The sequence below is a fragment of the Anopheles marshallii genome, chromosome 2 (assembly GCF_943734725.1).
Source record: "Anopheles marshallii chromosome 2, idAnoMarsDA_429_01, whole genome shotgun sequence".
In the NCBI taxonomy this organism is placed as follows: Eukaryota; Metazoa; Arthropoda; class Insecta; order Diptera; family Culicidae; genus Anopheles; species Anopheles marshallii.
In genome coordinates, this window is record NC_071326.1 from 75,713,496 (window position 1) to 75,734,930 (window position 21,435).

Genomic DNA, 21,435 nt, shown 5'->3' on the forward strand with positions numbered 1-21,435 from the left:
TCTTCTTTTTCGGATATTCAAACCACTGCAGCAACATTGCTTGGATGAAATAAAACGCTATGTTGTGGACTTCAGACGAAAATTCTCAATAAAACAAAACACTGATCATTTGAATAAATATTTAACTATCCAACAAACGTTTAGCCGTACGACGACCCTCAATTACGCTTAGTCGACGACTGCAACGATGACTTCCGGTATTGCTGTCTGCGGTGATTTTTTCTCATCAGCTCCATGGCGATACCCTTGGCGTACGATTTGTGATAATCTTTCCAATCGATCCGTTCGCCATCAAAGTCAAGCCGCTGCGCATCGTCACGGGACAGGAGCGACAGCATCCGCTTCACATTGCTGTTATCCATCGTCCACATGCGCAATCGGAAGTACTCGACGGCATTGGCCAGTGCGGTGATGGCGGAAACGATTTTCAGGTTACTATAATGCGCGGATGAAAACAGTCGGATTAGAAATGGGAATGCTTGATGCGATCTAGCAGTGATCGTTTACCTGCCACGCTTTCCGAACCAGGCTAATATTTCATCGGCAGCACGGGCTTGCAGTGTCATCAGCCACAGCAGGATTTGGGGAAATATTTTCCAAAGACTGATGCGATATTTGATGCGACTGTAATGCAAAATGAGAATCAGAGCGGATGCTCATGCCATTCAAGGTATGTTATGTTCGGTCCTACCTCAACCATCGATCCAATGGGTTCCTCAGACCGGAACTAACGAGTCGCGCGTAATCACCGAAGGTGAATCTGTTCTTGTCGAACGTAAAGTTGTACACCGGAACCGGTTTCTCGACCGGCAAGATCGTGCACTGCCTTCGGTAAATATCGCACGCCGCTGCTAACATGCCCGAAACGGTGTGATCGACCGGTGACATGAATGGTTTCACGTCCGGATCTCCATAGTACCACATGGTCTTACCGAGCACTACCGGCACACAAAGCCCGGTAGCACCGTGGAAGCAGTCGACCCATCCCGGTTCCGGTTCCCGGTAGCTCGATATTACGATCGGTGGTCGAAAGATACCGATCGGCAGCTTATCAAACTCCTGGCCAATCATTGCCTCCGCACACTTCTTGCTGAAAACGTACGAGTTCGGCATGTCGCCCAGAACCAGCCGTGTGATGCGCTCCTTTTCACCCTGGTTGAGACTCTTGAAGAAGCGCTGAATGTGGTCCAGTCCACCGTACGGTACGTCATCGTATATGCGCTCCTCAATGTACATGCGATCGCAATTCGAGTAGAATGTCGACACGTGTACGATCGACCGTAGTTCCGCCATTGAGCTGGCGAGCGCGTAAAGTCGTTGGGCGGAGGTGACATTAATGGCGATCGCCTCATCAAGCACCTCGTTGAACCGGATGGATGCCATCACGTGGAAAACGATCTGTTTAAAATCGAGTTCAAAAAGTTAGCATTTGACAGAATTGGCACAACGGACACACACGAACCTGCACTTCATTGCACAGTTTTGCCTTGTCCACATCGTCGACAATGTCTTCCCGCTCAAATGTAGTGTCCATAGCGACCACCTTTGCAAAGCGCTCCTTCGCGTCCGGTGCCGTACTACGTATCCTGTCGAATATCTGCAATACATCCGAAACAAACGATTAGTTTTTTGGAACTTCAAATTCACGAAATTCGTTTTGGAACTGACCGGTCCCTCCAGCATCCGCTGTAGACGATCCGAAGCACTAGCATTTTCTTTACGGCGGATCAGCAAAAAGATCTTCTTCACCTCGAAACATCTGAGCAACTTTTCCACCAACACTTTGCCAATAAAACCCGTACCACCGGTAATCAGCACGGTAGCATCGCGATAGAATTCGGCCACATTCAAAGTACCTTCCACCATTGGTCCTGTATCGATTGTTTCAGTATTCATCACTGCTGTTTTGTATGATAAACAGTGCACTTGCGCGATACTTGCTATCTTAACGAACCACAATCACTAGCACGGAATCTTCCAAATTCACTGACGACCAACAGAGGCTACAAAAGCACTGACCAGAGCCTCGGTCCTGTACCGAACCTTTATATCGGTCAGAAATACGGAAATAAAAGCGAACGTGTTTCCCAAGTGCAACGCATCCCGACCTAGTCAGCACTACTAGGTTTGTGGGGCGTTTGTAGATCGATCAGTACGCAAGCAGCTCCTTCGCAGAAGAATGAACTGAGTGTGTGTGAGTATTTTTTTTACCCTATACCTTTGCCTATTCTCACGCTCGTCATTGTTATCCCGTCCAGGCGCATGGTCACGCATGATCCGCTTATGAGCGATGGGCGGCATAGTTTGCGAGACGAGTAATTTATAGCCCTACTACTCACTAAATGTCGCTTATCAGGTAGCTGCAACTGGTTATTTGCGTGCCTTCCGAGATGGTCGTGGAGCATTTAATGGAGCTAGTTATTACATGATATTGATCTGGTGTACGGAAGATTTTAGATCTTGATATTCACAATGTTGAGATCGATTTAAAACATGTTTGACACATCGAGCCCATAACTTCGAAAAGTCAGTCAGTGGTCAGTCGATCAACTATTCCATGATAACTTATAAACAGGAACCTGACGATAATACGATAAGAATTTGATCGGTCATCGAACTCCCCAACGGTTTATTCGATCGCAATCGATCAGTGTCGTCCATCACTAGAGTCGCTAACATACCGGTCAGGTACGGAGAATCTTGCTTACGCGATCCACAATGGAGCGATTTGCCATACTTCTTTTGATCGTGTTCGCCACGGATATTGCAAGATCCAGCGGTAAGTATATGGCAACCCTTCGTTACGCCCCAAAGGGCCGATAATTACTTTATGATCGCGTTGTAAACATACACGTACACAGATCTTGTGGACTTGGCGTGCACGAGCGATCACGACTGTGAACCGTTTCGCAGTGCGTCAGTGAACTCCACGTGCGTACAGGAGCACTGCCGGTGCAGTGACCTGTCGCAGGACGGCAATGCCACCGAGTGCAAGCCGCTGGTAAGTAGCGTGACCTTCCTGTGCATCCCTACCAATCACGGGTAGCTGACGGATCGTTCGATACCTCACCTTCATCTCTTTCCCTTTGAAGGTTAACCGAGTTTCCAACCAGATCGGTGGTCAATGTCCGTGTCAGGTTGCGAATTCGTTTTGCCACGAGCAAACGAGCCGGTGCGTCTGCAAGGACGGGTTTCTCCCGAGCCGGGTGGAGAAGAAATGTATCCACAGTAAGTGTGCCATCGCTGGTGGAACGCCTAACCTCACATTTGAACATCGTTCGTTCGCTCATGCGTTCGCTTTTCTTCCCTCCCCCCCTCAATTGCAACCCGTGGCTTTCTTCGTCCCGATAACCCAATAACAGAATCCGTACAGCTGGGTGGCGAGTGTGAAAATAACGAGCAGTGCTCCAACCACGACCATTTCGCCGATTGTGACAGTTCCAAACAGGTTTGCCAGTGTCAGGAACACTTTATCATCTACGAGGGAGCATGCCGTTCGATAATAGGTTCGTAGGTAGCTGACCTGATCTATCGGCTCATCCTACTGATGTTTATTTTTTCTTTCATTTTCTTTTCGCCAGCGGTAGCTAACCTCACGAAGCCTTGTGACACCGATGATGATTGTGCGAACGGGACGGCTAATTCGATTTGCCACACCGGCCAGTGCATCTGTGGCGTCGGGTATGTGACGGACGCAACCAACAGCAGCTGTCTGGCGGTGGCCGAGCTCGATCAACTTTGCATCGATTCGAACCAGTGCATTGCCTCGCTCGGGGTCGGTTCAATCTGCTATCAGCAGAAGTGCGTCTGCGATAGCAATCACTTCCAATTTCCGCTGCACCTCACCAACGAAACGTCCGGTCAGCACCGGGTACAGAATGTTTGCGAGCGGAAAATCGGTAGGTTGTGCAGGTTGGCTGGTCTGGCGATGTTTAATTACCAAGCCGGTGTGTAGAAGTTATTGCCTGCACCTAATGGTTTGCAGCTAATTTGAAACATTTCAAGTTATGTGAGGAATTGAGATGAATGCCTCTCGCGTAACAAAGTTCGACGTTAATATGATGCAATGACGTTATATGAAGTAATCCTACCTTTCGTTTTGATCAACTGATTAACATGCGATGCAGTAATAAGTCATTCTAATGATCAAACATCTTATGTTACCCTTGCAGTGCACGGAGATAGTTGTAACGACGATCAAAACTGCTACCAGTTCCACGTAGGACCGCACGAGCAGACGATGGAATGTTTCATGAACGCTTGCGTATGTCTGAGCGGATTTGTTGAGAAGAATAACATATGCTACAAAGCAAGTAAGTTATATGTGTGTTGTTACACTGCGGGTGTATTATAAATTTTGTTTATTTTTCAGATTTCGGCACGACTTTAGTACCATCTGTTTTCCTCCTGATCACTGTATTACTGAGTGTTTCATCTCATATTGCTTTGTCCTAAAGAATAGGACACACATCGGAAAGTGAAATATTAATCCATATTTCGTTGATATTTGAATTTGTTATTAATTATATCGTTTTATTTGTTGCATATGAAAATAAAGCTTTGAAAGTAACTGCTTTTGTATGTTTTCCCCACATGTTTCTCTTGATCGCAACAATTTCATGCTTCACAACACATTTCGATATTATTTCGTTGCCCAGGGAGACCGATACTCCTTCACATTTCAACCACCTGTTGTTTATTCGGTCCCGGTCGCTGACGACCACAAACACGTATGTAAACAAATTCCTCTCTTTCCGCCTTCTCTGTGTCCTGACCTCCGAAACTGTGTCCTGGCCAACGCTCCTGACATTGGTTTCCATGGCGATCTGCTAGGGACAACAAAAACAGTTTTCTTCAAGTCAGCGGTCCGAGCTGGACGCACGGACGTTACGCTTCCGATAAAAGGTGTCCTTTGCAGATTAAACTCATGTAAAAAATTCCAATCAACAATGTCCAACCGGTACAAATTTGTCTACAACGCATGTGGTAAGTGGTTCCGAAGTGGTACAAGCTTAGTAAGATCGTTAAAACTGTAACTGTTTGTTGGTCCATTATTCACTCACAGTTGAGTTCTTCGGTGTGACGACACTGGAAAACGGTGACGTCATAAAGGAGTTCCTTGACAACGAGGATGTTACCGTGCTGGCGGCCGTTTCCGTGGATGGCGAAGTGTTGCTGCAAAACAGTGTGCCGGTGGAGAACCAGTACGGATTGCTGTTTTACAAGATACCGAACCTCGATTTCAGTGGTCACACGGGTGCAGCCAAGATTGGATTGCTCACGCTGGAAGGGGGACTGGCGAAGTCCATCTACAACTCACTGCAGCGCGTATTTTCGCCGTACATACTGAAGAAATGTGAATATCCGGCGGAGATACGCACCTTGCTGCAGAATCTGCATTCCAGCTTGGGACTATCGTTGGGACTTACGGAGTCCGGTATTCTTTCGCTTCACGATGAGGTTAGCTTTTGGATGCACAAAACGAAGGCACTGCCGATCAAGGCGGACCGGGAAGCGGCACGATCGTTTGCAACCATTTTGGAACGGATTAGTCAACAATTCGGGTAATAGTATTGATCTGTTGCTAACGACGGAACGTAAACATTGCACCATCTCTTTATATTACAGTGATAATGAGGCAATGAGTTTGACTAAACTGGATGAAATGATCGACGTTTGTCAGTCTGCGCTGGATGAGATATGGCGCTTGCCAAATCATTACCCACAGAACCGAATGTGTAGCATCTTCGATATGATCTGTAGGTGTTTGCGTTGGTTGTTTTGTTGGAGTGAACTCTAAAGTTTCGGTATTGCTTTTCAGCCGTTCGTGTCGTAAATTCCTGTACGGAACACCTGACTGAGCTAGATGTTTGGGATATTGGAACGGTATCGTTGGATGACGCGATTGGGCACGTCAAGGAAACACTCGACTCTTGGATACAAACCTTCGATTCTTTGACGCGTTTGTTTTGGCCCAATTGTGAGGCACATCCTTGGTTAGGAGAACCGTACCGATCGAAGCTTTTGACTAAATTTCAAACAAGATATAAGGAGGTGCCTACTGTCTCTTTCCTTCTGGGCGACTTAAGATACGCCAACTAAAACTCTTTTATTGCATTGTTACAGATACTGGAAATCCGCCATGTGAAAGACCTGCTGTACGCATTGTTCTTCGAAAGTGAAAAATACTTTCCGCTGGCAAATGAAGTTGCATTACCATTTCATGGTAAGAATTCTTCTCAAATTGTTCATTCGATTTAATAAAAAACAATCTGTTTTCCCTTTTTGCTAGGTATAAACATTTACGATCTTACACCGCTCGGGAACAAACGTTGGGAGACGGCCAAGGCCAAAATGGAGCACGCGCTCGCGAAGATTGACGAAAGTGCGGCATTCATACTGCAGCAGAAAATCCTCGAAACCGGTGGCAATCCTCGCCACACGGTGATGGTGTTTAATCGCTATAAAGAAATTCTAACGCGACCGCTGATCATGGAAACGCTTGCCTCGGACCGCAATCAAGTGTTTCGTGGTATCGATTCGATGATACGTGAGTTGCGCGAGATGCTTAGCTCCACGAACTTTACCGTGAGCAACGTGACCCCGATTGTTGCCGAAACGCGGTGCTACAGGGTGGTAGAGGATGAGCTGGTACAGCTTGAATCGATCGTGAGCAGCCTGTGCCGTGACCGGGACGGACAAGCGGAAGCGCTGAAGCGCATTACCGAGTTCAAGGAGGAAATGCAGGCTCTCATCCGAGGTAACTTTGAAACGTGGACAGAAAACTCCATGATGGCCATACGGGATGGTGTGTTGAGGTACGGTAGCCAATTGCATCTGCACACACAATAGACTGATGGTTGATCATTAATCAAACCTTTGTGGCGACATTGCAGCTTAAGAGAAAACCAACCCGTCGTGGTATTTGACAAGTCGGACAATCAGCTCATGAAGGTAACGTTCGGAGCGAAACTGGTCACCTTCATCGACGAAGCACGCCATTTGCAGAATCTGGGACTGAAGCATTCGGCCGAAATCCTGCGCAACGTGTCCCATTCGATGCGGTTTGTTGCCCATGCCCGGCGGCTGCAGCAGGTGGCCACGTTTCACAACACCATCGGTGGCGTTATGGTGCCCTGCATCCGGCCGATCATGTTAAAAAATGCGATCGAGTTTTCGAAACTTGTGAAAAGTGAGTCCGTTTCCTGGGGCGAGGAAGAATCGGTGGAGCGTTACATCGAGGCGTTACAGGAGGCGGTCAAGCGCTTGTTGAAGGACAACAATCTACTCACCGGGCATCATGAGCAAGCGCGTAAGGCTATTCTGAAGCTGATGGACACGGATCTCATCCGGCAGGCGAACGTGTGGAAGGAAGAGATGCGCAATTTACGCGATATCATCGTGCACATGGAACGCCAGGGATACGGCAATTTAAATCCCTTCAAGCTACATTGGGACCATCAACTGTACAAGGTGCTGGAGTACCAGTACATTGTAGGATTGCTAGATGTGCATCAAAAGCTGCCGGAAATTCACGTGGATCTAATATTTCGCCAGCAGCGTATCCAATTTCGACCTACGCTAGAAGAGATTCGTTCTAAGTACTATTCGCAGGTGCGGCGATTCATAGAAAAACCGGTCAATTTCAAGGGTCTATCGGATCAGAGCGGTACACTGTTTCGAGTGATGATCGACCGGAACTATCAGCACTTTGGCGTTATATACGAGAAGGCAGAAATTGTGTTCCGTCAGTTGTTGGAATTTCGCGACAGTTGGCTACCATTTGTGGCGCTTGGCATGGTGGATTTGGAGCAACTTTGCACGGTGCACTGTACGAGCTGGCAACACTGGGACAATAATTTTCGTGCCTGCAAGCGGTTTAGCCAACAGCTGGCCAGAATACAGGAACGCGAGAAGGAGATCGATTGTTTAATTGTCAATTATGCTCCTCTGTGTAGTGACATTGAAGCACTTAGCCGACGCTACTGGGAAGCCTTGGCTGGTAGCCTGAGGACGTCTATTTTGGACAGTATTGCAGAGATCCAGGAGTATCTGGCGTACTCGTTCAACGTGTTGCAAAACATACCGCAAGACGAACTGGGAATAGCTGAATCGAGTGCAAAGTATGAAAAGATCATTCACGATCTACCGAAAATGGGTGAGCTGATGAAGTCTCTTCAAGGAAAAGATTCTTGTTTGGCGGGTTGGTGTAAGGAACGGGTATCGGCTTTGGGCGGCATTCTGCTACAGTGGAACCAGCTGCAACCGCTGATTGATAATCATCAGACGCTACTGCAAGGCAGACTGGACATTATAAAGGAGAACATTCTACGGCAAATCAATGAACTGAACGATGAGGCGGAAAAGTTCTCCATCCGGTGGGAATCAACTATTCGCGATTTAGAGGTAAGATTAAGCTCAGTTTTGTAAAGCATGATCTTAGACGGGAGCCGTTTTCCTTCATATTTTCTAGACGAATGAAAATGCCGACATGTCACTGTTCCGTGAACGACAAAGCCAATGGAAACAGATACTCGGTAAACGGGAAACTTTGAAGTAAGTTATATCGAAGGTTTACAAAACACGTATTTTTACTAACATTTCTCACTCTTATCATTTAGCAAGCAAACGGAAAAGTTCAACATAATCGTTCCGAAGGAGTTTAACGAAATCTTTGCCAAATTGGAGCACGACATTACGGAGCAGGGTAAAAATTGGGATATTTTCAACGAATTCCTCAACGACTACGATACGGTGGCGAACGAAGAATGGACAATCTATCGTCGGCGACCGCATCTGTTGACGGATTTTATCGGTCGTTGGGAAAAGACACCCGTCGGGCAACCGGTCAGCGTTGCGAGTGCTCGCATCAACTCCACGATAGAACGATATAAAGGTGCCCTGCCCGTACTGACCACACTGCAGTCGGATGCACTGATTGAGAAGCATTGGGCAAAACTATGCATGATGCTGTCGATCGATTCCAAGTCACAGCACGATCTGTGCTTGGGTGATGTATTGGGAGCTAGTGACCGATTGCACGAGCAGGCAGCGGAGATACAGGCTATCGTGCGCAGTGCAGCATCGGAGCACGTCATACGGCAGGCTATTGTGGAGCTGGAGCAGTGGAGTGCTACCGCCATGTTGAAGCTGATTGACTACACCGACTCGAAGGGTAATGCGATGAAGCTTATAAAAGACTACGTGGAGACACTGAACAAAATAGGAGACAATCAGTTTCTGTTACAGTCTGCGAAGAATTCCGCATCTTTCGAGTCGTTTTCCGACCAAGCGGATGTGTGGGAAGAAAAGCTTAACAATCTCGACTACATCGTGACGCATCTGAACCAGATACAGAAGCGATGGATCTACCTGGAACCCATCTTCGGCGTGGGAACGTTGAAAAAGGAAGAAGCGGTGTTTCGGAGCATCGATAAAAACTTTCGCTACATCATGAAAGAGATTGCGGACGATGCGCGAGTAGTTTCGGTGAACAAGATCAACAACGTGCTGTCGATCATCGAAACGTTGCAGGGACAGATTACGCGGTGTCAAAACGCGCTCAGCGCGTACATCAAATCGAAACGTAACGCTTTCTCGCGCTTTTATTTCCTGTCCGATGATGATCTGCTAGAGCTGCTCGGGCAGTCGTCCAAGGAGAGCATTGTGCAGAAGCACATTCGAAAGCTGTTCCCCGGTGTTTATCGTCTCCTGTTGGAGGATAACTCTACCAGGGTGGTTGGTTTCGCTAGCGAGGAAGGAGACGAACTACGGTTGAACGATCCCATCGCGATCCAAGGAATTCCCGTCGAGGATTGGCTAAATGTACTGGTGGAGAAGATTAAGGATACGTTAAGCACCTTACTCGTGCAGTGTCTGCAAGTGACTGACTCCTTCGATACCGCCACAATCGCGCGGTTTCCGATGCAAATCATTTGCTTGGCCAATTCAATCGCTTTCACCAAACGAACGGAAAAAGCAATCATTGGCATGCAGTTGGCAAACATGAAACAGCACGTGCAGAATGAAATTGCAAAGTACTCGGCGCTACTGCAGCACAGCAACTGTCAGCTTACAGGCATTAAACTGCGATCGCTACTAATCGATCTGGTGTACCAGCAAACCACGGTCGACTACCTGCTCGCACACAACGTGACAAACGTGAGCGACTGGTATTGGTTGCAGCAGCTCAAGTTCTACGCCGATCCCAAGGCAAACGTTACGGTACGCATGGTGTACGCCGAGTTCCGATACTCGTACGAGTTTCTGGGCAACTACAGCAAGCTGGTGTACACATCCCTAGCGCACAACTGCTACTTGATACTAACGCAGGCCATGCAGCTGGGGCTGGGTGGTAACCCATTCGGACCGGCCGGTACGGGCAAGACAGAGTGCGTTAAATCGCTCGGTGCCATGCTCGGTCGGTTGGTGCTGGTGTTTAACTGCGATGAAAACATCGACACGGCCGCGATGGCTCTAATACTCTCCGGTTTGGCACGTTGCGGCGCGTGGGGATGTTTCGATGAGTTCAATCGTCTCCAGGAAGCGACCCTATCGTCCATTTCAATGCTGATACAGCCGCTCCAGCGGGCTCTCAAAGACAAGCAAACGGAAGTCACCATGGGCGGTGAAACGATTCCACTCGATCAGCACTGCTGCGTGTTCGTCACGCTCAATCCGGCTGGCGAAGAGTACGGAGGTCGGCAGCAACTACCGCTCAATCTGCAGGCACTCTTTCGCCCGATTGCTATGCAAGCTCCACGACCCCAGCAGATTGCCCGTGTCACGCTGTTTGTGGAGGGTTTCAAGCATGCTGATCAGCTCGGAGCTCAAATAGTGGAATTGTTCGAGCTATCCCACAAGATCCTGTCCCGGCAAAGGCACTACGATTGGGGTCTCAGAGAGCTCAAAGCCGTACTGTTGGCATGTGGTGGAGCTCTCAAATTGTTAGAGGCTGATTCGCGTGAATACCCACAAGAAGCAGCCTTAGTGGTGAATGTTATTCGTGCGAATTTAATGTGTCGACTCACAATATCGGATGCCAAGCGGTTTGATGTGCTGCTAACCAACGTGTTCCCGGAAATACCCATTGCGACCCGTGCAAATGCAGAACTGCGTGCGAAAATTGTGGATGCTTTCTCTACTTTGGGCCAGCAGCAAAACAATCGGCAGGTGGAGAAATGTTTGGAGCTTCACGCTCAGCTTCAAAAGCGTATGGGAGTGGTTGTCATAGGTCCTCCACAGTCGGGCAAAACGACCATAATCGCGCTGCTGAAGGAGGCACTGATAGCGCAGGGACAGATTATACGCATCCACACCATCTCACCCAAATCGATGAACCGTGTGCAGCTGCTCGGGAAGCTCGATCCAGACACGCGCCAATGGACCGACGGTGTGCTGACGTCGATGGCCGTTGCAGTTAATGCGGAGAGCCGCAACGTTACATCGTGGATCATCTGCGATGGTGATGTCGATCCGGAGTGGATCGAAGCACTCAACTCGGTGCTGGATGATAATCGACTGCTAACACTGCCCTCCGGCTGGCGCATTCAGTTCGGCAGCAATGTGAATTTCCTTTTCGAAACACACGACCTCTCCACCGCATCGCCAGCTACCATTTCTCGCATGGGTATTATCAATCTGAATGCAGAGGATCTACCTTACCAGCTGATTGTGTCCGGTTGGTTGGCAAGGCACGCGCAAGACGATATGCTGAAGTCGTACTTCGATCAACATCTGTACCGCGCCATCGATTGGATTGAAGAACATCAGGAAAGACCGTCCGGTTATTCACTGGGGAGTCTCGCACAGGCCGGCCTCGTTGCGATCGGGAGCGCTAAAAACGCGGACCAATTTTGTGCCGATTTGCTGTGCGGACTGAGCGGAGTGCTGGACAAGGCGGCAAAGAATGCGCTCGCGAATCAGGTATACGCCTGGGCGGATATTGCGATTACGGACAGTGCGGTGGCCGAGTATCACTATTACAACAGCTTCAGGGACATGATCGAGATGTACAGTACGGATGACATTACTGGGGCTACCATTGAAAACGGAAGCTTTGTCAATGTGCTTGTCAGGACTCCGCTCATGAAGCTGAATAGTGATTTGCTGAAACATATCATTGCTTCCAAAGAACGCCACGTGACTCTGCTTGTTGGTCCAAGCGGTAATGGGAAGAGTCTCTTACTTCAAACAATCGTCAGCGAGTTTAGTGGCTATCAGCTAGTTACGATCAACTGTAGCGCCCAACTGACCACCGCTAACATTCTCTACACGCTCAAACAAAACTCACTGATCGTCACGACCGTGAAAGGGAAGGAATATCGCCCAAACTTCTCCCGCATTGTGCTGTACCTGAAGAACATCGATCTGTGCACGGTGGACTCTTGGGGTACGTGTGAAGTTGTTGAGCTACTGCTACAGCTCATCAACCGCCACGGCTTCTACTCGGATGGTGTCGAATGGATCAGTGTAAGCGGTGTGCAGGTGTGTGCGTCAGTGACGGATCTCGAGAAGACGATGCTGTCTCCACGATTCCTTTCCATCTGCCGTCTGATCCGTTTCGGGCAACCGACCGAGCAGGACATGGAAAGCATCGTTCGAAGCATACTGCTTCCAGTGTACAATCAGCTGGTGAAGGGCACTTCACGGTTGAAGCTTCACGAGCTGGTACGTTCCATCATCAACGTGTACATGAGGATCAACAAAAGGTTTCGACACAGCGAGACAACACACTACCGTTTTACACCGAAGATGATCGAGAAGTGGATATCGGGTTTGTTGTTCTACACGGAGGAGAACTTTGGGAAAGCCCTGCAGCACGAGTGCTGTCGCATTTTTCACGATCGTCTAGTGACGGAAGACGATCGTAAACAGTTTGGGGAAATTATTCACGAAGAATTCCATATGCTGGAGCGGATGGAACGAGGTGAGCTGTTTGTGCCAAAAGACGGTACTCAACGGGCCGGAGACATGCACATGATATTATTCGATCAGTGGCGCAGTATGATTGATCATAGTATTACAATTTGCAGTAAGTATCTCTGAAAAGCTGTTTTGTGTAGTGCTGGGTAAATCTGATTCAGGCTCATGATCATAGCTCAATCTGATTCTCTATTCTAAAGATTCATGAACCCTCAAAATTCGTGAATCTTTTTATAGTCGACTTATGATTCAAAGGACTTCTCGCGAAAGATTCATTAAGCACAACACTAGTTTTGTGTTAAAAGTGTTGCAACTACATATGACTCTTTTGTTGTGATTTTCAGATGCCGAGAATGTCCTGATAGACGTACCAATGAGTAACGCTTTCTGCGAAACAATTGCAGCTGTTTGTCGTGCCTTGTCACGACCCTGCGTGAATTTGGTAATGGTTGGTAGAGCGGGATCAGGTCGACTGCAGGCTCTGTATACGGCTTGCACAATGCTTAACGTACGCGTAGCGTTTCCCCAGATGTCGCGCCACTATTCGATGGGCGAGTTTAACAACGACCTCAAGATAGTTATGCAAAACTGCGCCCTCGAGAATGAGCCCGTCGCGTTCTTTCTGCACCATGCCGTTGCCAGCTATCTGCCGGATGCAATGAAAACCTGTGAAGCTATACTAGCCGGCGGGGATTTGGCTGACTTTTTCGGCGATGATTTAGAGAATATTGCGGCACCTTTGAAACCACAAGCCGCACTGGAATCGTACCAGATGTCACTGGCGGCGTATTTCATTCAGCGGTTACGGTCGAACTTCCACCTGGTGGTGATCTTAGAGTCGGGGTCGCCCACCGTACGTTCACTGTTCGAAAACTATCCTGCGTTGCATCAGAAATCGGAAATGATTTGGACGCTGCCGGAAGCCGTATCCAGTGAGGAAAGTTTAAGAAGTTACCTCACGGTAATTGGAAATGCTGGAGATGCAGTACAAAAACCCCAACAAGAACAAGGCGCGACCGTTCCACTGCCGGTGTACTTCAACGATTTAATTGATTTGAAACTCTCCGATTGGAGTTCTTGCCCGTTGCGGCGTATCTATTTAATCCGCGCGTACTTCTATCTGTACGGACAGGAAAAGACCCAGAAAGAGCAGTACAAGGCAAAGATCCAGATCGGTGTCGATAAGCTGTCGGAAACGCATCGCGTGGTGGAGCAGCTGAAGCTTGTGGCGCAAGAAAAGCAGCAAGCTTTGGCGGAAAAGCGCAAACTAGCGAACCAATCGCTCGATATGATCTCCAACACGATGAGCTCGGCAAACGATAAGAAAACGGAACTGCTCGAACTGCAGCGTCAGGCACAAGAGAGCAGCGAGAAGCTTATCGAGCGGAAGCGCGCCATCGAAGAGGAACTCAGCCTGGTGGAACCAACGCTGCGCGAGGCAAGCGCCGCTGTGGGACAGATCAAAACCGAGGCCCTATCTGAGATACGCTCACTGCGCGCTCCGCCAGAAATAGTACGCGACATCCTGGAAGGTGTGCTGCGCCTGATGGGTATCCGGGACACTTCCTGGAACAGCATGAAAACGTTTTTGGCCAAGCGTGGTGTGAAGGAGGACATCCGCTCACTGGACCCATCGCGCATAAGCCCGGAAAATTGTGCCTCCGTTGAGAAGCTGCTGCAGGCTAAGGCGGAATCGTACGAACAGCGCAATGCGAAGCGTGCCTCAGCGGCAGCAGCTCCACTGGCTGCCTGGGTTATAGCGAACGTTAAGTACGCGAAGGTAATGCAGAGCATCAAGCCACTCGAACGCGAACAAACTCTGCTGAAGCAAAACCTTGACAAAGCCGAATCGGACATGCAATCGCTGTCCAGTGGGTTGGATAATGTGAACGATACCGTGCGTAGTCTGTCCGAGCAACTAAATGTGTACACGCAGGAGGCAGCCATGTTGGAGATTAAATTGGACGAAGCGAAGTACAGCAAACCGGCTTGTTCGCGGATATGTGGGCAATTATACTTAATCAGCTTTCCATTGCAGAAATACACTTCACACGGCAGAAATACTGGTGCAAAATCTGAACAGCGAGTATACAAGCTGGAGCAAGGAGCTGGATGAATTGAACGATGCAATTGCACATCTCGATGGAAGGTGTTTCATGACTGCGCTAAACATTACCCAACTTTCGCAGATGGGTCTTGACGAAAGAAGGTAACTTTTGCCGGTGAAGACCTAAATATTTAACTAACAATGTCGCTACTCTATTGTTTAAGGTCCTGTATGGCCAAACTAGCCGAAATAACAAATACTCCCGAGTTCGATTTAGACCAACAGTTGATCACCAACCAAGACAAGATTATTTGGGAAAGTATGGGTTTAAGTGCGGATCAACAGTATCGCGAAAATGCCGCAATGCTCGTAAAGTGCCTTTCGCTTTCGTACTTTTCCACGCCCATTCCAATGCTGATCGATCCGTCCGAATATGGGCAGCAGTGGTTGACCAACTACCTGACGTACCTGAACCGTACGTACGAGCTAACGAGCCAAGGTGCGGATCGATTCGCCTACAGCCTGGAACTGGCGGTACGGTTCGGTAAAATATTGATCGTTAAAAATGTGAATACCATACAGACGCCGTTGCTGTCACTGTTCTGTACGGCCGTGCAGAGCCACTTCAACAAGAAGCTACTGCACGTGGGCAACAAAACGGTCGATCTGCACGATGACTTTAAGCTGATTTTGATCACACAAAACGAAACACTGGCACTGGATGAGGAGGTGCGAGCTCAGCTGATGATGCTGAAGTTCACTACCACCACCGCCGGACTGACGGATGTGCTGACGTACAACTGGGTACACACGAAGCAGCCGGAAATCGAACGGAAGCGCACCGAGTTGCTACAGGAAGAGGGTAAACTCATGAAGGAAAAGCTCAATCTGCAGGATAAGTTACTGCAGGAACTTTCGTCAGCGCAGGGCGATATTCTCAAGAACGAACCGCTGCTCAACACGCTAAACAGCATCAAGGGTAGTGCGAGTGCGATTGAAAAATCGCTCGAAGAATTTACGCATGTGCGTGACGCAATAATGGAGCACTACACGCAACGGACCGCGCTCAGCGAGCTGGCCGCCAGGCTGTACATGGGACTCCGTCGGTTTTATGCGATGAACGTTGGCAAATATGTTTCGATATTTCTGAGCGTGATTGATAACGATAAGCACGCGGCCCAAGATGAGCTGTACAGGATACTGGTTCGAAGAGTGTTCTCGCTGCTGAGCCGAAGCATTCCCAAGGATGAACAGATCATCCTAGGGCTTAACGTATGCAAGCAAGCCTTTCCTGAGCTGCTTCCCGAGCGCGAATGGGAATCATTTGTGCATAATTTCACCAACGTTGACGCGTCGACCACCGATGGTCAATGTCCTCGGTGGGTGAGATCAGAATTGAGCGGTAAAGTTCTAGCCTTGCAAACTTTGCACCCGGAACTTTACGGACGCCTTGAGCTGGCGAATGAAACGGCCTGGAAGAAGTACATCGAAGCGGATGAAGCTGTTGCCCCGGTGCCTTTAACTGAGTTCCAACAGATACTGATCGCACAAATACTCCGCCCAGATTTGCTCACAACAACTATCCATCGATCCGTCCGGAACATACTGGGTGTGAAGGGTCTCCACAGTACAAGGCCATCGATCAAAAGTCTTGCGGAAGAGTCGACTGCAGCGGAACCTCTGCTACTGGTAACTTCTTCCGGGATGGATCCTTCGGAAGAAATCCGCGATCATGCGCGACAGACTCCCGGTGTCGGGTTGATGAAGTACAATGAGTTCTCGATCGGCAAGGGACAGGAAATGGAAGCGCTAAAGTTGGTGAAGGATGCGGCCAACACGGGCAGTTGGATCTGTATCAAAAACGTTCACACGGTACCGCAATTCCTGACGACCACTTTGGACGATGCACTCAAAACGGTTTCGCTGGCGGACGGATTTCGGCTTTGGTTGACCTCGGAGTCGGATCGCGATATTGGCGACGCGTTCCAGAAGAAGTGCAACAAGGTGCTGTACGAACCGCCTGCTGGTTTGAAGCACAAGCTGAAACTACTGCTCGAGCAACACGCTCACAGCATTGGCGCTAAGAAGAGAGATTACAAAACCATCAAACTGTACGTGGGACTGTTCCTGCTGCACTCCATCGTTCAGGAAAGGCGATCCTATATTCCGCAGGGTAAGTTCTGTTTGTTTATTGCCATGCAAGGATTTGCTGAGTTATTTTGGTTCAATTTTTTTTTTTGCAGGATGGAGCAAACGATATGATTTCTCGGACGCGGATCTACGCACCGCCATGGACATGATTCAGTACGTGGAAAATTCTGCCAGCGGAAGTACTCAAAAAATCCCATGGCCTTTGGTACAAGGCTTAAGTGAAAAGCTAAGCTACGGTGGGAGAATAGATAACGATCAAGATTTCAACCGTTTAGAATGTCTCATACGAGAATTTGTCGATGAAAAGATCATGACCAGTCGCTGGCAGTCGATGTTTCTCAATATAAATGTACCCAATTCCAGCCACGTGGAGGTTAGGAGCAATCATAAAGCAAACCTCAACATATTAAAAACTTCCATCTGTTTCTCTTCGGTTATTAACAGGATTATGTGAAAGCGTTTGACCAGCTCCCGGATACGGACAGTCCAACGCTGTATGGCATTCCAGCCTCAACGAATGCCTCGCGGGATCTTATATTCTGTCGTAATACGCTGAAAATATTGCGCTCGCAGTATTTCTCCTCCGGAACCGTCCAGAACTTCGACAAACGACTTCGGCCCATTGTGAGTTTGTGGAACAAGCTGATCACTACGTCCAACAGTTCGTCCTCGTCCGGAACTGTTACGTCAGTGATTGCCAAGCTCAATGCGCTTATCGAACGTTCACGAGACAGTACCGATCCGTGGATGATTTTCATCGTATCGGAATTGACGGTGGCGAAAAATCTTTACACTACGATCAGCGAAACTTTCCAGGCGCTGAAAGTTGCGTTGAAAGATGCTGGCCTACTGAACGCCAAGGATCGCTCGCTGTTGACGACAATTTGCGACAATCTTGTGCCGATCCGGTGGCGCCGTGTTTGGAGCGGACCGAAGACGGTCATCGAGTATCTGAGAGCGGTTTCATTCAAAACGCACCATACGGAGCGAATGTATGGAATGCTGCTCGAACGGGCTAGCATTGATCGAATCGATTTCAACCAGCTGTTCAACGTGGAAGCGATGCTGACGGCGCTGAAGCTGAGCAGGTCTAAACAGGCGGCAATTTCCACCACCGAACTGTCGCTACGCGCTTCGTTCGGTGTTGGTGTTTCGGCAAAAAAGGGAATATTAGTGGCATCACTGTTGGTAAGAATTTCCTTTGGAAGTTGATGATAAATATTACACTAAACGTATTTTATATCTCGTTTTGCGACTTTAACCAGATTGATGGAGGTACTCTGAAGCAGAATAAATTAGCTATCCATCAATCAGCGTTACACCAAGGACCGGATGTTAATACGACTGGCGCGTTTGAACTAAACTATGAGCCACGTGAATCGTCAACAATTAGCAAAACATCCACGCGGGATGATTTATTACCGGTGCCGCTATATAATAACATCTCACGTGACGTACTGCTCTGTACGATAACGATGGAGATTGCGCAAGGATTGAGCAAAACACAACTGATTTCGGCCGGCATAGCGTTGATCGTCCCGGAAAGCTATTAGTAGTGGAACCAAAGAAACTCCTTCCTGCACTGCAAGCTTGATTAACCCTTAAGGATACAATATGTACACATTTATTTCTTATTTCCCTATTAGTCTTGACCTACCTACCAACCGGTACACGGGGTTTCTTCCTAGTTTAGTCGCACAAGAATTCGAATGATAAAGACTAACTTTTCACATCATCCGCACTGTTGTTTGTTTGATTCGTGGCCCCAGTTCCACCGGCTGCCGCAACAGGGCGATCGAGATTCCGAATCATGGCAGTAGCAGGACCTTGCAATACTTTACGCGAAAGGCGCATATATCCCGAAACTGGATCGCGTCCAAAGTATTTAACCTGTATTTCAGTACCTACTGGCAATCCCAACGCTGACGGATGGGCAATCTGAAATAACGGATAGGCATTAAACCCTGGGGAGATCAAGATTTTGTCCATACCAAAAACTTACCTTGCGTTGATCGAGTTGCGAGTTGTGAAGAAGTGTCGGTGGCATTGAAGGATACAACGTGACCATCACGCCCGTGTCTCGTAGCTCCACTATCCGAGCCGTATAGATGGCTCCAAACTCCAGATCCGGTATCTTTTCAGCTTTCAGCAGATTCTCAAGATATTCCTTAGCTTCGTGCATTGCTGCCTCGGATGGAGCGAATATCCGGAAGCTTGTTTCATCGTCGGAAGTTAGCTGTACACCCGTTTCGAGGTACAATCTTCGTAAATTGGTGCCACCGGGACCGAGCAGCTTTGAGCGTTGGTGAGCTTCGATCACCAATCGATCCGTCACGGGCCAACAATCCTTCCGGACGGTACGTGCCGTACCGATCGTCTCGTCCATCAGGTCAAGAATCTTAAAGCGAGCCTCCATCGCTTTTTGTAGCGATTCCATTACCACTTTCAATGGTATGCCGGGCACCTTTATGTCGGCCTGTATTGCCGTCATGCCACGCCGAGTCCCGGCAACCTTCATGTCCATATCACCCATGTAGTCTTCAATGCCGAGCAGATCGGTAAGTATGCGATAGTCCTCCAAATGTTTCGTGTCGTTGTTTTCGTATTTGGTAATCAAACCTATCGCTACACCGGCGGCTGCCTCTTGCACCGGAACTCCTGCGTCCATCAATGCCATCGAACCGGCACACACCGTTGCCATCGAACTGGAACCGTTCGATTCTAACACCTCCGAGGTAAGCCGTATCGTGAACGGATGTTCGTTCGGAATAATTGGTAAGAGACCTTTTTCAGCTAGCGCTCCGTGTCCTATCTCACGACGTCCTATTGGCCCGATTTTACCGGTCTCCCCCGTGGCGTACGGTGGAAATTCGTAATGCAAGAAGAAATTTTTCGACTTCATACCGCTGTCGAGTGACGCGATCGGGTCCAATCGTAACGCACTTTCGGGAGAATCTAGAGCTACTGTACAAAACACCTGCGTCTGACCGCGCTGGAACAATGCGGAACCGTGCAGGGGTTTGTGAAGGTTCACTGAGCAGCTAATTTTGCGTAAATCATCAAGCCCTCGGCCATCGCAGCGACGGTTCTCTTCGAGGAGCATATCCCGGAACACACCCTTTACAAATATGTTGAATGTTTCAGAGATAACACTCGGATCGGCGGTTGGATAGCTCGACCAAACCTTATCGATCGTATCCGTGCGTGTTTTGCTGACTGCCTGATCGCGGCTGAACTTGTCGTGTGAAAAGTCGCGGAATATTTCCCTCAATCTCATCTCCGACATTGTCTGGACGGCGTTTTGAATTTCATCATCCACCGCCGGAAGTGGTTCCAGAGGTCGCTTAGGCTTTCCGTACGATTTTTGCAACCGTTCGATACCGTTAATAATAAGCTGGGCTTCTTTCGTGCCCTTTTTGATGGCCATTCGAAGCTCGTTTTCGTTTACTACATTACCGCGGCCTTCAAGCATGACGACTAGATTTTGCCGAGTTGCCGTTACAACAAGATCGAGCATACTTAGTTGCATTTCTTTGCGTGTCGGGTTGATGATCACCTCATTGTCGACGAGACCTACACGAACGGCTCCAACGGGGCCATTCCACGGAATATCACTCAAAGCAAGCGCGGCCGATGCACCATTTATCGCTTGAACATCCGGTGGGTTTGCTGAATCGATCGCCAGCATATTGCAAACGATCTGTGTGTCGTACCGGAACTCTGCAGGAAACAAGGGCCGTATCGAACGATCGACTAGTCTTGCCGAAAGGATTTCTTTCTCCGATGGTCCAAGTTCACGGCGAAGGAAGTTTGTCGGTATGCGACCGGCTGCCGCCGACTTTTGTCTATAATCGACCACCAACGGTAGAAAAGATGCATTTTGTGATTTCTGTTTAGCTACAGCCGTCACCATTACCGCCGTATCGCCTATCGTAACGACAGAACATCCATCGGCGAAACGTGCATACTTCCCGGACGAAATCTTTAAAATTCTCCTGAAAATAATAGAGATACTATTAGTGCAGGTTTTACTTCAAATGTTCCGTAATATCCCATCCACATACCCGGTACTGAGGGCTACATCAACTTCAGGACTTTCTAGTGCAGAAGTAATGAGTCTTCTTCGAGGCGTCCATCGTACGTGTGGTAAGAAATGAAACACTTTTCTTCGACAGTGACCAAATTTAACAATATTGTGTAACATATTGCTTTGTCCAGATGAAGGTTGATTACTAACAAATCTGTTTAGCAGAAATTTACTCGCCGCCACATTCTCTGCGAAAGCCGGCTGTCAAAAGGAAACCGATAAAAAA

General features: G+C 48.4%; 4 protein-coding genes across 4 annotated transcripts; 2 read left to right on the forward strand and 2 right to left on the reverse strand.

The window, feature by feature from the left end:
* Positions 1–158: 158 nt before the first annotated feature.
* LOC128718587 (fatty acyl-CoA reductase wat-like) lies at positions 159–1,866 on the reverse strand. Its single transcript, XM_053812209.1, has 5 exons — positions 1,669–1,866; positions 1,463–1,597; positions 692–1,398; positions 508–624; positions 159–435 (listed from the first exon to the last, which is right to left on the reverse strand). The coding sequence occupies exons 1-5, from the start codon at positions 1,864–1,866 to the stop codon at positions 159–161; spliced, it is 1,434 nt and encodes a 477-aa protein (XP_053668184.1).
* An 852-nt stretch (positions 1,867–2,718) lies between these two features.
* Positions 2,719–4,455, forward strand: LOC128708292 (prion-like-(Q/N-rich) domain-bearing protein 25). Its single transcript, XM_053803267.1, has 7 exons — positions 2,719–2,779; positions 2,862–3,001; positions 3,093–3,228; positions 3,363–3,506; positions 3,582–3,899; positions 4,173–4,313; positions 4,373–4,455. Exons 1-7 carry the CDS (start codon positions 2,719–2,721, stop codon positions 4,453–4,455), a joined length of 1,023 nt encoding a protein of 340 aa, XP_053659242.1.
* Positions 4,456–4,949: 494 nt separating this feature from the next.
* Positions 4,950–18,675, forward strand: LOC128719795 (cytoplasmic dynein 2 heavy chain 1). Its single transcript, XM_053813432.1, has 15 exons — positions 4,950–4,986; positions 5,066–5,564; positions 5,629–5,759; positions 5,822–6,054; positions 6,127–6,226; positions 6,293–6,818; positions 6,897–8,406; positions 8,474–8,556; positions 8,622–13,033; positions 13,269–14,898; positions 14,963–15,133; positions 15,196–17,144; positions 17,215–17,495; positions 17,567–18,310; positions 18,388–18,675. The coding sequence occupies exons 1-15, from the start codon at positions 4,950–4,952 to the stop codon at positions 18,673–18,675; spliced, it is 12,594 nt and encodes a 4,197-aa protein (XP_053669407.1).
* Positions 18,676–18,841: 166 nt separating this feature from the next.
* LOC128719895 (polyribonucleotide nucleotidyltransferase 1, mitochondrial) lies at positions 18,842–21,326 on the reverse strand. The gene is made up of 3 exons (XM_053813535.1): positions 21,187–21,326; positions 19,125–21,117; positions 18,842–19,060 (listed from the first exon to the last, which is right to left on the reverse strand). Exons 1-3 carry the CDS (start codon positions 21,324–21,326, stop codon positions 18,842–18,844), a joined length of 2,352 nt encoding a protein of 783 aa, XP_053669510.1.
* Positions 21,327–21,435: the final 109 nt, after the last annotated feature.

Excerpts from the sequence above, each read along its gene's own strand:
- LOC128708292 (XM_053803267.1), top strand. The coding sequence starts at position 2,719 with ATGGAGCGATTTGCCATACTTCTTTTGATCGTGTTCGCCACGGATATT. Across the intron at positions 2,780-2,861 it reads GGATATTGCAAGATCCAGCG|ATCTTGTGGACTTGGCGTGC; the intron begins GTAAGTATATGG and ends ACACGTACACAG. Across the intron at positions 3,002-3,092 it reads CCACCGAGTGCAAGCCGCTG|GTTAACCGAGTTTCCAACCA; the intron begins GTAAGTAGCGTG and ends TTCCCTTTGAAG.
- LOC128719795 (XM_053813432.1), top strand. The coding sequence starts at position 4,950 with ATGTCCAACCGGTACAAATTTGTCTACAACGCATGTG. Across the intron at positions 5,760-5,821 it reads TAGCATCTTCGATATGATCT|CCGTTCGTGTCGTAAATTCC; the intron begins GTAGGTGTTTGC and ends ATTGCTTTTCAG. Across the intron at positions 8,407-8,473 it reads CAACTATTCGCGATTTAGAG|ACGAATGAAAATGCCGACAT; the intron begins GTAAGATTAAGC and ends CATATTTTCTAG.
- LOC128719895 (XM_053813535.1), bottom strand. The coding sequence starts at position 21,326 with ATGTTACACAATATTGTTAAATTTGGTCACTGTCGAAGAAAAGTGTTT. Across the intron at positions 21,118-21,186 it reads GATGTAGCCCTCAGTACCGG|GAGAATTTTAAAGATTTCGT; the intron begins GTATGTGGATGG and ends TATTATTTTCAG. Across the intron at positions 19,061-19,124 it reads CGCAACTCGATCAACGCAAG|ATTGCCCATCCGTCAGCGTT; the intron begins GTAAGTTTTTGG and ends CCGTTATTTCAG.
- LOC128718587 (XM_053812209.1), bottom strand. The coding sequence starts at position 1,866 with ATGGTGGAAGGTACTTTGAATGTGGCCGAATTCTATCGCGATGCTACC. Across the intron at positions 1,598-1,668 it reads AGCGGATGCTGGAGGGACCG|ATATTCGACAGGATACGTAG; the intron begins GTCAGTTCCAAA and ends GATGTATTGCAG. Across the intron at positions 625-691 it reads CCATTGGATCGATGGTTGAG|TCGCATCAAATATCGCATCA; the intron begins GTAGGACCGAAC and ends TTTGCATTACAG.